At 49.6% G+C, this 15889-nt stretch overlaps 1 protein-coding gene across 5 annotated transcripts in view; it reads left to right on the forward strand.

Moving 5' to 3' along the window:
- The first annotated feature begins 7237 nt into the window (after window positions 1–7237).
- The window catches only part of chid1 (chitinase domain containing 1), a 359637-nt gene continuing 350985 nt past the window's right edge, over window positions 7238–15889 (forward strand). Inside the window, exons 1-2 of one of the 5 annotated variants that reach the window (XM_086007507.1) lie at window positions 7238–7487; window positions 10621–10770. In XM_086007507.1, the coding sequence (XP_085863633.1) occupies window positions 7380–7487; window positions 10621–10770 (258 nt within the window). In that variant the 5' untranslated portion in view covers window positions 7238–7379. The remainder of the gene's footprint in view (window positions 7488–10620; window positions 10771–15889) is intronic. The other 4 variants (XM_086007504.1, XM_086007503.1, XM_086007505.1 and 1 more) reach the window with 4 other exon arrangements.

Consider the following 15889-nt stretch of genomic DNA (forward strand, 5'->3'; position numbering starts at 1 on the left):
TCGCCTTTAATGTGCACCCCTTTAATGAGCTTGCCTTTAATGCCTTCCCCTTTAATGAGCATGCCTTAAATCTCCCCTCCTTTAATGAGCTTGCCTTTAATGCCCGCCCTTTTAATGAGCTTGCCTTTATGCCCGCCCCTTTAATGAGCTTGCCTTTAATGCCCGCCCCTTTAATGAGCTCGCCTTTAATGCCCGCACCTTTAATGGACTCACCTTTAATGCCCGCCCCTTTAATGGACTCGCCTTTAATGCCAGCCCCTTTAATGAGCTCGCCTTTAATTCCCGCCCCTTTAATGAGCTCGCCTTTAATGCCGGCCCCTTTAATGAGCTTGCCTTTAATGCTCGCCCTTTAATGGACTCCCCTTTAATGCCCGCCCCTTTAATGAGCTTGCCTTTAATGCCCGCCCATTTAATGGACTCGCCTTTAATGCCCGCCCCTTTAATGAGCTTGCCTTTAATGCCCGCCCCATTAATGGACACGCTTTTAAAGCCCACCCCTTTAATGAGCTTGCCTTTAATGCCCGCCCCTTTAATGGACACCCCTTTAATGCCCACCCCTTTAATGAGCTTGCCTTTAATGCCCGCCTCTTTAATGGACTCGCCTTTAATGCCCGCCCCTTTAATACCCGTCCTTTGAATGGTCTCGCCTTTTATGCCCGCCCCTTTAATGAGCTCGCCTTTAATGCCCGCCCCTTTAATGCGCTCGCCTTTAATGCCCGCACCTTTAATGTGCTCGCCTTTAATGCCCGCCCCTTCAATGAGCTTGCCTTTAATGCCCGCCATTTAATGGACTTGCCTTTGATGCCCGCCCCTTTAATGGACTCGCCTTTAATGCCCACCCCTTTAATGGACTCGCCTTTAATGCCCACCCCTTTAATGAGCTCGCCTTTCATGCCCGCCCCTTTAATGAGCTTGCCTTTAATGCCCGCCCTTTAATGGACTCGCCTTTAATGCCCGCTGCTTTAATGAGCTTGCCTTTAATGCCCGCCGCTTTAATCAGCTCGCCTTTAATGCCCGCCCCTTTAATGAGCTCGCCTTTAATGCCCGCCCCTTTAATGAGCTTGCCTTTAATGCCCGCCCCTTTAATGAGCTTGCCTTTAATGCCCGCCCCTTTAATGGACTCGCCTTTAATGCCTGCCGCATTAATGGACACGCTTTTAAAGTCCACCCCTTTAATGAGCTTGCCTTTAATGCCCGACCCTTTAATGGACTCCCCTTTAATGCCCACCCCTTTAATGAGCTTGCCTTTAATGCCCGCCCCTTTAATGGACTCGCCTTTAATGCCCGCCCCTTTAATACCCGTCCTTTTAATGGTCTCGCCTTTTATGCCCGCCCCTTTAATGAGCTTGCCTTTAATGCCCGCCCCTTTAATGCGCTCGCCTTTAATGCCCACCCCTTTAATGTGCTCGCCTTTAATGCCCGCCCCTTTAATGAGCTTGCCTTAAATGCCCGCCATTTAATGGACTTGCCTTTTATGCCCGCCCCTTTAATGGACTCGCCTTTAATGCCCACCCCTTTAATGAGCTTGCCTTTAATGCCCGCCCCTTTAATGGACTCGCCTTTAATGCCCGCCCCTTTAATGAGCTCGCCTTTAATGCCCGCCCCTTTAATGAGCTCGCCTTTAATGCCGGCCCCTTTAATGAGCTTGCCTTTAATGCCCGCCCCTTTAATGGAGTCGCCTTTCATGCCAGCCCCTTTAATGAGCTTGCCTTTAACGCACGCCCCTTTAATGGGCTCGCCTTTCATCCCCGCCCCTCTAGTAGACTCGCCTTTAATGCCCACCCGTTTAATGTGCTCTCCTTTAATGCCCGCCGCTTTAATGAGCTTGCCTTTAATGCCCGCCTCTTTATTGGACTCGCCTTTAATGCCCGCCCATTTAATGGACTCCCCTTTAATGCCCGCCCCTTTAATGAGCTTGCCTTTAATGCCCGCCCCTTTAATGGACTTGCCTTTAATGCCCGCCCCTTTAATGACCTCGCCTTTAATGCCCGCCCCTTTAATGAGCTTGCCGTTAATACCCGCCCCTTTAAGGAGCATGCCTTTAATGCCCGCTCCTTTAATGAGCTTGCCTTTAATGCCCGCCCCTTTAATGAGCTCGCCTTTAATGCCCGCCCCTTTAATGAGCTCGCATTTAATGCCCGCCCCTTTAATGGACTCGCCATTAATGCCCGCCCCTTTAATGAGCTCGCCTTTAATGCCCGCCCCTTTAATGCGCTCGCCTTTAATGCCCGCCCATTTAATGAGCTCGCCTTTAATGCCCGCCCCTTTAATGGACTCGCCTTTAATGCCCGCCCCTTTAATGGTCTCGCCTTTAATGCCCGCCCCTTTAATGAGATCGCCTTTAATGCCCGCCCCTTTAATGGACTCGCCTTTAATGCCCGCCCCATTAATGGACACGCTTTTAAAGCCCACCCCTTTAATGAGCTTGCCTTTAATGCCCGCCCCTTTAATGGACTCCCCTTTAATGCCCACCCCTTTAATGAGCATGCCTTTAATCCCCGCCCCTTTAGTGGACTTGCCTTCAATCACCGCCCCTTTAATAGACTCGCCATTAATGCCCACCCCTTTAATGTGCTCGCCTTTAATGCCCGCACCTTTAATGTGCACGCCTTTAATGCCCGCCCCATTAATGTGCACGCCTTTAATGCGCGCCCCTTTAATGAGCTTGCCTTTAATGCCCGCCCCTTTAATGTGCTGGCCTTTAATGCCCGCCCGTTTAATGGACTCGCCTTTAATGCCAGCCCCTTTAATGGACTCGCCTTTAATGCCTGCCCCTTTAATGAGCTTGCCTTTAATGCCCGCCCCTTTAATGTGCTCGCCTTTAATGCGCGCACTTTAATGAGCTTGCCTTTAATGCCTTCCCCTTTAATGAGCTTGCCTTTAATGCCCGCCCCTTTAATGTGCTTGCCTTTAATGCCCGCCCCTTTAATGGACTCGCCTTTAATGCCCGCCGCATTAATGGACACGCTTTTAAAGCCCACCCCTTTAATGAGCTTGCCTTTAATGCCCGCCCCTTTAATGGACTCCCCTTTAATGCCCACCCCTTTAATGAGCTTGCCTTTAATGCCCGCCCCTTTAATAGACTCGCCTTTAATGCCCGCCCCTTTAATACCCGTCCTTTTAATGGTCTCGCCTTTTATGCCCGCCCCTTTAATGAGCTCGCCTTTAATGCCCGCCCCTTTAATGCGATCGCCTTTAATGCCCGTCCCTTTAATGTGCTCGCCTTTAATGCCCGCCCCTTTAATGAGCTTGCCTTTAATGCCCGCCATTTAATGGAGTTGCCTTTAATGCCCGCCCCTTTAATGGACTCGCCTTTAATGCCCACCCCTTCAATGAGCTTGCCTTTAATGCCCGCCCCTTTAATGGACGCGCCTTTAATGCCCGCCCCTTTAATGAGCTTGCCTTTAATGCCCGCCCATTTAAAGAGATTGCCTTTAATGCCCGCATCTTTAATGAGCTTGCCTTTAATGCCCGCCCCTTTAATGTGCTTGCCTTTAATGCCTGCCCCTTTAATGGACTTGCCTTTATTGCCCACCTCTTTAATGAGCTCGCCTTTCATGCCCGCCCCTTTAATGAGCTTGCCTTTAATGCCCGCCCCTTTAATGTGCTCGCCTTTAATGTGCACCCCTTTAATGAGCTTGCCTTTAATGCCTTCCTCTTTAATGAGCATGCCTTTAATGCCCCCTCCTTTAATGAGCTTGCCTTTAATGCCCGCCCTTTTAATGAGCTTGCCTTTATGCCCGCCCCTTTAATGAGCTCGCCTTTAATGCCCGCCCCTTTAATGAGCTCGCCTTTAATGCCCGCACCTTTAATGGACTCGCCTTTAATGCCCGCCCCTTTAATGAGTTCGCCTTTAATGCCCGCCCCTTTAATGCGCTCGCCTTTAATGCCCGCCCATTTAATGAGCTTGCCTTTAATGCCAGCCCCTTTAATGGACTCACCTTTAATGCCCGCCCCTTTAATGGACTCGCCTTTAATGCCAGCCCCTTTAATGAGCTCGCCTTTAATTCCCGCCCCTTTAATGAGCTCGCCTTTAATGCCGGCCCCTTTAATGAGCTTGCCTTTAATGCTCGCCCTTTAATGGACTCCCCTTTAATGCCCGCCCCTTTAATGAGCTTGCCTTTAATGCCCGCCCCATTAATGGACACGCTTTTAAAGCCCACCCCTTTAATGAGCTTGCCTTTAATGCCCGCCCCTTTAATGGACTCCCCTTTAATGCCCACCCCTTTAATGGGCTTGCCTTTCATGCCCGCCTCTTTAATGGACTCGCCTTTAATGCCCGTCCCTTTAATACCCGTCCTTTGAATGGTCTCGCCTTTTATGCCCGCCCCTTTAATGAGCTCGCCTTTAATGCCCGCCCCTTTAATGAGCTTGCCTTTAATGCCCGCCCCTTTAATGAGCTTGCCTTTAATGCCCGCTCCTTTAATGGACTCGCCTTTAATGCCTGCCGCATTAATGGACACGCTTTTAAAGTCCACCCCTTTAATGAGCTTGCCTTTAATGCCCGACCCTTTAATGGACTCCCCTTTAATGCCCACCTCTTTAATGAGCTTGCCTTTAATGCCCGCCCCTTTAATGGACTCGCCTTTAATGCCCGCCCCTTTAATACCCGTCCTTTTAATGGTCTCGCCTTTTATGCCCGCCCCTTTAATGAGCTTGCCTTTAATGCCCGCCCCTTTAATGCGCTCGCCTTTAATGCCCACCCCTTTAATGTGCTCGCCTTTAATGCCCGCCCCTTTAATGAGCTTGCCTTAAATGCCCGCCATTTAATGGACTTGCCTTTTATGCCCGCCTCTTTAATGGACTCGCCTTTAATGCCCACCCCTTTAATGAGCTTGCCTTTAATGCCCGCCCCTTTAATGGACGCGCCTTTAATGCCCGCCCCTTTAATGAGCTTGCCTTTAATGCCCGCCCATTTAAAGAGCTTGCCTTTAATGCCCGCCTCTTTAATGAGCTTGCCTTTAATGCCCGCCCCTTTAATGAGCTTGCCTTTAATGCCCGCCCCTTTAATGTGCTTGCCTTTAATGCCTGCCCCTTTAATGGACTCGCCTTTAATTCCCGCCCCTTTAATGAGCTTGCCTTTAATGCCCGCCCATTTAAAGAGCTTGCCTTTAATGCCCGCCTCTTTAATGAGCTTGCCTTTAATGCCCGCCCCTTTAATGAGCTTGCCTTTCATGCCCGCCCCTTTAATGACCTTGCCTTTAATGCCCGCCCATTTAATGAGCTCGCCTTTAATGCCCACCCCTTTAATGGACTCACCTTTAATGCCCGCCCCTTTAATGGACACGCCTTTAATGCCCGCCCCTTTAATGAGCTCGCCTTTAACGCTCGCCCTTTAATGGAGTCCCCTTTAATGCCCGCCCCTTTAATGAGCTTGCCTTTAATGCCCGCCCATTTAATGGACTCGCCTTTAATGCCCGCCCCTTTAATGAGCTTGCCTTTAATGCCTGCCCCTTTAATGGACTCGCATTTAATCCCCGCCCCTTTCATGGACTTGCCTTTAATCCCCGCCCCTTTAATAGATTCGCCTTTAATGCCCGCCCCTTTAATGTGCACGCCTTTAATGCCTTCCACTTTAATGTGCTCGCCTTTAATGCGCGCCCCTTTAATGAGCTTGCCTTTAATGCCCGCCCCTTTAATGTGCTGGCCTTTAATGCCCGCCCTTTTAGTGGACTCGCCTGTAATGCCCGCCCCTTTAATGGACTCGCCTTTAATGCCCGCCTCTTTAATGAGCTTGCCTTTAATGCCCGCCCCTTTAATGGACTTGCCTTTAATGCCTGCCCCTTTAATGAGCTTGCCTTTAATGCCCACCCCTTTAATGAGCTCGCCTTTCATGCCCGCCCCTTTAAGGAGCTTGCCTTTAATGCCCGCCCTTGAATGAACTCGCCTTTAATGCCCGCCGCTTTAATGAGCTTGCCTTTAATGCCCGCCCCTTCAATCAGCTCGCCTTTAATGCCCGCCCCTTTAATGAGCTCGCCTTTAATGCTCGCCCCTTTAATGAGCTTGCCTTTAATGCCCGCCCCTTTAATGTGCTCGCCTTTAATGTGCACCCCTTTAATGAGCTTGCCTTTAATGCATTCCCCTTTAATGAGCATGCCTTTAATGCGCGCTCCTTTAATGAGCTTGCCTTTAATGCCCGCCCCTTTAATGAGCTTGCCTTTATGCCCGCCCCTTTAATGAGCTCGCCTTTAATGCCCGCCCCTTTAATGAGCTCGCCTTTAATGCCCGCCCCTTTAATGAGCTCGCCTTTAATGCCCGCCCCTTTAATGCGCTCGCCTTTAATGCCCGCCCATTTAATGAGCTCGCCTTTAATGCCCACCCCTTTAATGGACTCACCTTTAATGCCAGCCCCTTTAATGGACACGCCTTTAATGCCCGCCCCTTTAATGAGCTCGCCTTTAATGCCCGCCCCTTTAATGAGCTCGCCTTTAATGCTCGCCCTTTAATGGAGTCCCCTTTAATGCCCGCCCCTTTAATGAGCTTGCCTTTAATGCCCGCCCATTTAATGGACTCGCCTTTAATGCCCGCCCCTTTAATGAGCTTGCCTTTAATGCCCGCCCCTTTAATGGACTCGCCTTTAATCCCCGCCCCTTTCATGGACTTGCCTTTAATCCCCGCCCCTTTAATAGATTCGCCTTTAATGCCCGCCCCTTTAATGTGCACGCCTTTAATGCCTTCCACTTTAATGTGCTCGCCTTTAATGCGCGCCCCTTTAATGAGCTTGCCTTTAATGCCCGCCCCTTTAATGTGCTGGCCTTTAATGCCCGCCCTTTTAGTGGACTCGCCTGTAATGCCCGCCCCTTTAATGGACTCGCCTTTAATGCCCGCCTCTTTAATGAGCTTGCCTTTAATGCCCGCCCCTTTAATGGACTTGCCTTTAATGCCTGCCCCTTTAATGAGCTTGATTTTAATGCCCGCCCCTTTAATGGACTTTCCTTTAATGCCTGCCCCTTTAATGAGGTTGCCTTTAATGCCCGCCCCTTTAATGGACTCGCCTTTAATGCCCGCCCCTTTAATGGACTCGCCTTTAATGCCCGCCCCTTTAATGGACTTGCCTTTAATGCCCGCCCCTTTAATGAGCTTGCCTTTAATGCCCGCCCCTTTAATGGACTTTCCTTTAATGTCTGCCCCTTTAATGGACTCGCCTTTAATGCCCGCCCCTTTAATGGACTCGCCTTTAATGCCCGCCCCTTTAATGGACTCGCCTTTAATGCCCGCCCCTTTAATGAGCTTGCCTTTCATGCCCGCCCCTTTAATGGACTTTCGTTTAATCTCCGGCCTGTGTTTTACGCGGTTTGTAGGCGGTTGGCGGCCTTGTTGCGCTGTGGAGTGGACGCGGCTGATCCCCGGTCCTAGTGCCGGCCAGGCGCTGAGCTGCGATGCGGTGTTGTTGGTTCACGGTCACGGCGCTCCCCTTCCTCCTGACCGGGGCGACCCTCTCCAAGAAAGATGTGAGAAAAGCTGGAGCCCGGAGCCCGGAGGAGGAGGTGAGCTTCATCTCCTCCCCTGTATACCGGGCAGGGCTGGGCCTGAGCCGGGCCTGCGGTTATCCTGAGCCCAGAATTACAGCCAGTCTGCTGCACAGTCCAGGCTGTTGGGCCCAAGTGGTCTGTGCCGGTGTCTGTGCTCTACACCAGCCTCCTCATCAACATGCCCTCTATTCCCTTCTCCCTCCTGTGTTTATCGAGCTTCCCCTTAAATGCACCGTTGCTATTCGCCTCAACTACTCCTTGTGGGAGCAAGTTCCACATTCTCACCAGTCTCTGGGTAACGAAGTTCCTCCTGAATTCCCTATTGGATTTGAGTGACTATCTTATTTGTGGCTCCCAGGTTTGAAACATAAGAAATAGGGAGAGGGGTAAGCCACAGAAACGGTTTCTCTACGGCTACCCTATCGAACACCATCATAATTTTAAATCATCATCTCGATCATTTCACCCCACAGCCTGCTCTTTTCTCTAGAGAACAGCCTCAACATATTGCGAAACTGTTTCCAATAGAACTGAAGGTGCAAGTTTCCCCATCACCACGATAACAACGTTCACTTCAAAGGTACTTCATTGGCTATAAAGTGCTTTTGACCTGAATACTATATAAATTCAAGTCTCTTTCAGTCCTTTTGAGCCCTTTGTACAGTTCTTTAATACCTGGAGCCATTCTCTATCGAATACCATTGTTAAGTACAATGACTAAACCCAGACCTAATTTACCATCTCGGGCCTTGTTAGTGCTTTGGAGCATCAGTATAACCTATTTTGAGCAGCATTCTGCACCTTGAAAGTTGTGTTTGTTGTGGCCCTAGTGGCTGTAGCTTGTGGTTGCTATTTACACAGCGAACATACCCAGCTCCTCCTGCTGCACCTTACAAAGCCTCTTGTGTGTTTTTATCACTGATGCACCTTACTGAACAGTTCCCTATTAAAGTCACGCAATAACAGCATTTGTATAGATCCTTTAAGGTAGTAAAATATCTCAAGCTGCTTCACAGGAGCGTAATCAGCCAAAAATTGACACCGAACCAACGAAGGCGATATCAAAGCTTGGTAGGTTTTAAGGAGCATCTTCAAGGAGAAGGAAAATCCAGAGCTTAGGACCTGGATGGCTGAAGACACAGTCGGTAATGATGGGGTGAAGGAAGTCTGAGATGCACAAGAGACCAGAATTGGAACAATGCAGAGATCTCGGAGGGTTGTGGGGCTGGATGAGGTTACAGAGATGGGGCGGGGCGTCGCGGCTATGGAGGAATTTGAACACAAGGATGAGAATTTTAAAATTGAGGTATTTCAGGACTGGGAGCCAATGTAGGTCAGCGAGCACAGGGGTGATGAGTGAACGGGACTTGATGCAAGTTAGGATACAGACAGCAGAGTTTTGGATGAGTTTAAGTTGATGGAGGGTGGAAGATGGGTGGCCAGCATAAGTGCATTGGAGTAGTCCAGTCTAGAGGTAGCACAGGCATGGATGAGGGGTTTCAGCAGCAGATGGGCTGAGGCAGGGGTGGGGATGGGTGATGTTAGAGGTGGAAGTAGGCAGTCTTGGTGATGAAGATACGGGGTTGGAGACTCAACTCGGGATCAAATAGGATGGCGAGGTTGTGAACAGTTTGTTTCAGCCTCAGGGAGGGGGTGGAGTTTGTGGCTTCGGTTTTCCCAATTGGATTAAATTTGTGCTCATCTATTACTGGATGTCAGACAAGCAGTCTGACAAATCAGAGACGGGGGAGGGGCCGAGAGGAGGTGGTGAGGTAGAGCTGGGTGTTGTTAGCATACGTATGGAACCTGACGTGTTTTCAGATATGTTGCTGGAGGGCATCATGTCGAGAAATAGGAGGGGGCCAAGGATAGATCCTTGGGGGACACCAGAGGTAAAGGTGCAGGAGCGGGAAGAGAAGCCATTGCTGGAGATTCTCTGGATATGACTGGTTCAATATGAGTGGAACCAGGCGAGTGTAGTCCGAGTGTGGACGACGAGGAGAGGCGCTGGAAGAGGATGGTGTGATCACCCGTGTCAAAGGCTGCAGACAAGTCGAGGAGGGAAAGTTTATCGTGGTCACAGTTACATAGGATGTAATTTGTAACTTTGATAAGGGCCGTTTGAATTCTTTGGCAGAGGCAGGAACCTGATTGGAGGGGTTTAAAGATGGATACAGATTTGGGAGGTGACAGCATGTTCAAGGACCTTGGAGAGGAAAGGGAGGTTGGATATGGGGCAAGGACAGAGGGCTCAAGGGTGGTTATTGGGGGGGGGGGGGGTGATGACGGAAGATTTGAGGTAGAGGAGGACAGTACCTGAGGAGAGAGAACTGTTAACAATATCACTTAATATGGTGGGCCATGAAGGGAAGTTAGGTGGTCATTAGTTTGGTGGGAATAGGGTCGAGGAAGCAGGAGGTGGTTCTCATGGACAAGATGAGCTCTGAGAGGGCATGAGGGGAGATAGGAGAGAAGAAAGAAAAGAAAGACTTGCATTTATATAGCACCTTTCACAACCACCGGACGTCTCAAAGCGCTTTACAGCCAATGAAGTACTTTTGGAGTGCAGTCATTGTTGTAATGTGGGAAACGCGGCAACCAATTTGTGCACAGCAAGCTCCCACAAACAGCAATGTGATAATGACCAGATAATCTGTTTTTGTTATGTTGATTGAGGGATAAATATTGGCCAGGACACCGGGGATAACTCCCTGCTCCTCTTCAAAATAGCGCCATGGGATCTTTTACATCCACCTGAGAGGGCAGACGGGGCCTCGGTTTAACTGAACACCTAACCCTGACTGTCACTCCAGTGTAGTACTGAGGATATGCTGCATTGTTGGAGGTGCCATCCTTTGGATGAAACGTTAAAATTAAGGACCTTTCAGCCTGTTGGGGTGGCTCAGGTGGATGTTAAAGACTCCATGGCACCATTTGAAGAACCACCAGGGAATTCGCTTAGAGTCCTGATCAACATCCCTCCCTCAACCAACATGAACTGACCATTCACCTCACTCGTGTTTGGACATTGTTGGTACAGAATAGCGGGTGTAATTGCCAGACTCCGCCACTGCAGGCGTACGTCTGTACTGCAGTTTGGGATATATTGTCATAATGCACGATATAAACACAAGTATTGTTTTGTTAGACAGGACCTTCGAACCGTTTGGTTCAGGACCGAGGCCTTGTTGTCATTGACCCAAAGGCCAAAGATATTGTGAAGGAGCAGAAGAGTTACTGCGCTGCGAAGGTGAGAGCGCGCCACTTCAGCGGTGAGGTTCTGGGATACGTCACACCCGTGAGTACCTGAGGTGGGAAGAGTTTATACTGACCAGCCGCAGTCTCGCCGTGTGTTACAGAACGCTGTGTTGATCAGTGGAGTCCTTAGTCTTCAGCTCATTATGTGTGTAATACCTCACACAAGCAGGGTGTGTGGTGCTTGTGTATCAGACTGAAGATATTCCACACACGAAGGAAACACAAATGACACATGTGACACATAATCATTAGCGAGTCCTGTGCTTGCAGGGAACTAACGTTTGTTCAGGCTAGGAATTTTAAAACCGGTTTGGATTTCACTGTTGTGTACTAGAGTGGTTTGAATCCACAATCTTCTCCACTGCCAATATGCTGATCTATCAAGGGCTTCAGATGGTTTATATACAGAACAACAGATACCCATGAGTGAGTTACAGGCTGGAATCTAATTGAGATGTTCAGGTGGTTTATATCGAGAATAATGCATACTCGGGAGTGAGTTACAGGCTGGAATCTAATCGAGGGGTTCGGGAGGTTTATATATAGAACAGATACCTGGGAGTGAGATACAGGCTGGAATCTAATCGAGGGGTTCGGGAGGTTTATATATAGAACAGATACCCGGGAGTGAGATACAGGCTGGAATCTAATCGAGGGGTTCGGGAGGTTTATATATAGAACAGATACCCGGGAGTGAGAAACAGGCTGGAATCTAATCGAGGGGTTCGGGTGGTTTATATATAGAACAGATACCCGGGAGTGAGTTACAGGCTGGAATCCAATCGAGGGGTTCGGGAGGTTTATATATAGAACAGATACCCGGGAGTGAGTTACAGGCTGGAATCTAATCGAGGGGTTCGGGAGCTTTATATATAGAACAGATACCCGGGAGTGAGATACAGGCTGGAATCTAATCGAGGGGTTCGGGTGGTTTATATATAGAACAGATACCCAGGAGTGAGTTACAGGCTGGAATCTAATCGAGGGGTTCGGGGGGTTTATATATAGAACAGATACCCAGGAGTGAGTTACAGGCTGGAATCTAATCGAGGGGTTCGGGTGGTTTATATATAGAACAGATACCTGGGAGTGAGTTACAGGCTGGAATCTAATCGAGGGGTTCGGGTGGTTTAGATATAGAACAGATACCCGGGAGTGAGATACAGGCTGGAATCTAATCGAGGGGTTCGGGAGGTTTATATATAGAACAGGTACCCGGGAGTGAGATACAGGCTGGAATCTAATCGAGGGGTTCGGGAGGTTTATATATAGAACAGATACCCGGGAGTGAGATACAGGCTGGAATCTAATCGAGGGGTTCGGGTGGTTTATATATAGAACAGATACCCAGGAGTGAGTTACAGGCTGGAATCTAATCGAGGGGTTCGGGTGGTTTATATATAGAACAGATACCCAGGAGTGAGATACAGGCTGGAATCTAATCGAGGGGTTCGGGTGGTTTATATATAGAACAGATACCCAGGAGTGAGTTACAGGCTGGAATCTAATCGAGGGGTTCGGGTGGTTTATATATAGAACAGGTACCCGGGAGTGAGATACAGGCTGGAATCTAATCGAGGGGTTCGGGTGGTTTATATATAGAACAGATACCCGGGAGTGAGATACAGGCTGGAATCTAATCGAGGGGTTCGGGTGGTTTATATATAGAACAGATACCCAGGAGTGAGTTACAGGCTGGAATCTAATCGAGGGGTTCGGGTGGTTTATATATAGAACAGATACCTGGGAGTGAGATACAGGCTGGAATCTAATCGAGGGGTTCGGGAGGTTTATATATAGAACAGATACCCGGGAGTGAGATACAGGCTGGAATCTAATCGAGGGGTTCGGGTGGTTTATATATAGAACAGATACCCGGGAGTGAGATACAGGCTGGAATTTAATCGAGGGGTTCGGGAGGTTTATATATAGAACAGATACCTGGGAGTGAGATACAGGCTGGAATCTAATCGAGGGGTTCGGGTGGTTTATATATAGAACAGATACCCGGGAGTGAGATACAGGCTGGAATCTAATCGAGGGGTTCGGGTGGTTTATATATAGAACAGATACCCGGGAGTGAGTTACAGGCTGGAATCTAATCGAGGGGTTCGGGAGGTTTATATATAGAACAGATACCCGGGAGTGAGATACAGGCTGGAATCTAATCGAGGGGTTCGGGTGGTTTATATATAGAACAGATACCCGGGAGTGAGTTACAGGCTGGAGTCTAATCGAGCGGTTTGGGGGGTTTATATATAGAACAGATACCCGGGAGTGAGATACAGGCTGGAATCTAATCGAGGGGTTCGGGAGGTTTATATATAGAACAGATACCCGGGAGTGAGTTACAGGCTGGAATCTAATCGAGGGGTTCGGGAGGTTTATATATAGAACAGATACCCGGGAGTGAGATACAGGCTGGAATCTAATCGAGGGGTTCGGGTGGTTTATATATAGAACAGATACCCGGGAGTGAGTTACAGGCTGGAATCTAATCGAGGGGTTCGGGAGGTTTATATATAGAACAGGTACCCGGGAGTGAGATACAGGCTGGAATCTAATCGAGGGGTTCGGGTGGTTTATATATAGAACAGATACTCGGGAGTGAGATACAGGCTGGAATCTAATCGAGGGGTTCGGGAGGTTTATATATAGAACAGATACCCGGGAGTGAGATACAGGCTGGAATCTAATCGAGGGGTTCGGGTGGTTTATATATGGAACAGATACCTGGGAGTGAGATACAGGCTGGAATCTAATCGAGGGGTTCGGGTGGTTTATATATAGAACAGATACCCGGGAGTGAGATACAGGCTGGAATCTAATCGAGGGGTTCGGGAGGTTTATATATAGAACAGATACCCGGGAGTGAGATACAGGCTGGAATCTAATCGAGGGGTTCGGGTGGTTTATATATAGAACAGATACCTGGGAGTGAGATACAGGCTGGAATCTAATCGAGGGGTTCGGGTGGTTTATATATAGAACAGATACCCGGGAGTGAGATACAGGCTGGAATCTAATCGAGGGGTTCGGGTGGTTTATATATAGAACAGATACCCGGGAGTGAGATACAGGCTGGAATCTAATCGAGGGGTTCGGGAGATTTATATATAGAACAGATACCCGGGAGTGAGTTACAGGCTGGAATCTAATCGAGGGGTTCGGGAGGTTTATATATAGATCAGATACCCGGGAGTGAGATACAGGCTGGAATCTAATCGAGGGGTTCGGGTGGTTTATATATAGAACAGATACCCGGGAGTGAGTTACAGGCTGGAATCTAATCGAGGGGTTCGGGAGGTTTATATATAGATCAGATACCCGGGAGTGAGATACAGGCTGGAATCTAATCAAGGGGTTCGGGTGGTTTATATATAGATCAGATACCCGGGAGTGAGATACAGGCTGGAATCTAATCGAGGGGTTCGGGTGGTTTATATATAGAACAGATACCCGGGAGTGAGTTACAGGCTGGAATCTAATCGAGGGTTTCGGGTGGTTTATATATAGAACAGATACCTGGGAGTGAGATACAGGCTGGAATCTAATCGAGGGGTTCGGGTGGTTTATATATAGAACAGATACCCAGGAGTGAGTTACAGGCTGGAATCTAATCGAGGGGTTCGGGAGGTTTATATATAGAACAGATACCCGGGAGTGAGATACAGGCTGGAATCTAATCGAGGGGTTCGGGTGGTTTATATATAGAACAGATACCTGGGAGTGAGTTACAGGCTGGAATCTAATCAAGGGGGTTAGGGTGGTTTAGATATAGAACAGATACCCGGGAGTGAGTTACAGGCTGGACTATTTTGGGTTTTCTTGGACTGCTGCACAAGGCTGGTGTGTAACAGTACAAAGTTGTTTGTTCATTGACTAACAGTGAGATGTCTTTGGTTATACCAGATGAGCACTGACCAGAACTGGACACTGTGAGCCAGACGGGCTCTGAGCAGACTCCGTGCCCCAGACGGGCTCTGAGCAGACTCCGTGCCCCAGACGGGCTCTGAGCAGACGGCGTGCCCCAGACGGGCTCTGAGCAGACGGCGTGCCCCAGACGGGCTCTTAGCAGACAGCGTGCCCCAGACGGGCTCTGAGCAGACCCCGTGCCCCAGATGGGCTCTGAGCAGACCCCGTGCCCCAGACGGGCTCTGAGCAGACTCCGTGCCCCAGATGGGCTCTGAGCAGATGGCGTGCCCCAGACGGGCTCTGAGCAGACTCCGTGCCCCAGACGGGCTCTGAGCAGACGGCGTGCCCCAGACGGGCTCTGAGCAGACGGCGTGCCCCAGACGGGCTCTGAGCAGACGGCGTGCCCCAGACGGGCTCTGAGCAGACCCCGTGCCCCAGACGGGCTCTGAGCGGACCCCGTGCCCCAGACGGGCTCTGAGCGGACCCCGTGCCCCAGACGGGCCCTGGCCAGACGCCGTGCCCCAGACGGACCCTGAGCAGACGCCGTGCCCCAGACGGGCTCTGAGCAGACTCCGTGCCCCAGACGGGCTCTGAGCAGACGCCGTGCCCCAGACGGGCTCTGAGCAGACACCGTGCCCCAGACGGGCTCTGAGCAGACGCCGTGCCCCAGACGGGCTCTGAGCAGACGCCGTGCCCCAGACGGGCTCTGAGCAGACGCCGTGCCCCAGACGGGCTCTGAGCAGACGCCGTGCCCCAGACAGGCTCTGGCCGGACGCCGTGCCCCAGACGGACCCTGTTAATGCCTTGTACATCACAGACACTAATCACGCTTATGGAAGCTTATAATAAACTTGTTCCTAATATAGTAGAGAACCAAGCTTAATACAAAAAGTACAGGGGAGAACTGAAAAAGGAAATAAGAGGGACAAAGAGAGTGTATATAAAAATAGATTAGCGTGTAATACAAAAGAGAACTCAAAAGTCTTTTATAAACATGTAGATAGTAAAAGGGTAGTCAAAGGAAGCATGAGGCCGATTAGGGACCAAAAAGATCTACTTGTGGAGGCAGAGGGCATATCTGAGGAACTAAACGAGTACTTTGCATCAGTCTTCACTAAAGAGGATGCTGCCAATATCACAGTAAAGGAGGAGGTAGCAGAGAAATTGGATAGGCTAAAAATAGATAAAAAAGAGGTGCTTAAAAGGTTGGCAGCGCTCAAAGTAGGAAGTCTCCCGGTCCGAAT

This window comes from Somniosus microcephalus, chromosome 15 (genome assembly GCF_052327205.1).
Source record: "Somniosus microcephalus isolate GS21.2 chromosome 15, FLI_Smic_1.0, whole genome shotgun sequence".
NCBI lineage: Eukaryota > Metazoa > Chordata > Chondrichthyes > Squaliformes > Somniosidae > Somniosus > Somniosus microcephalus.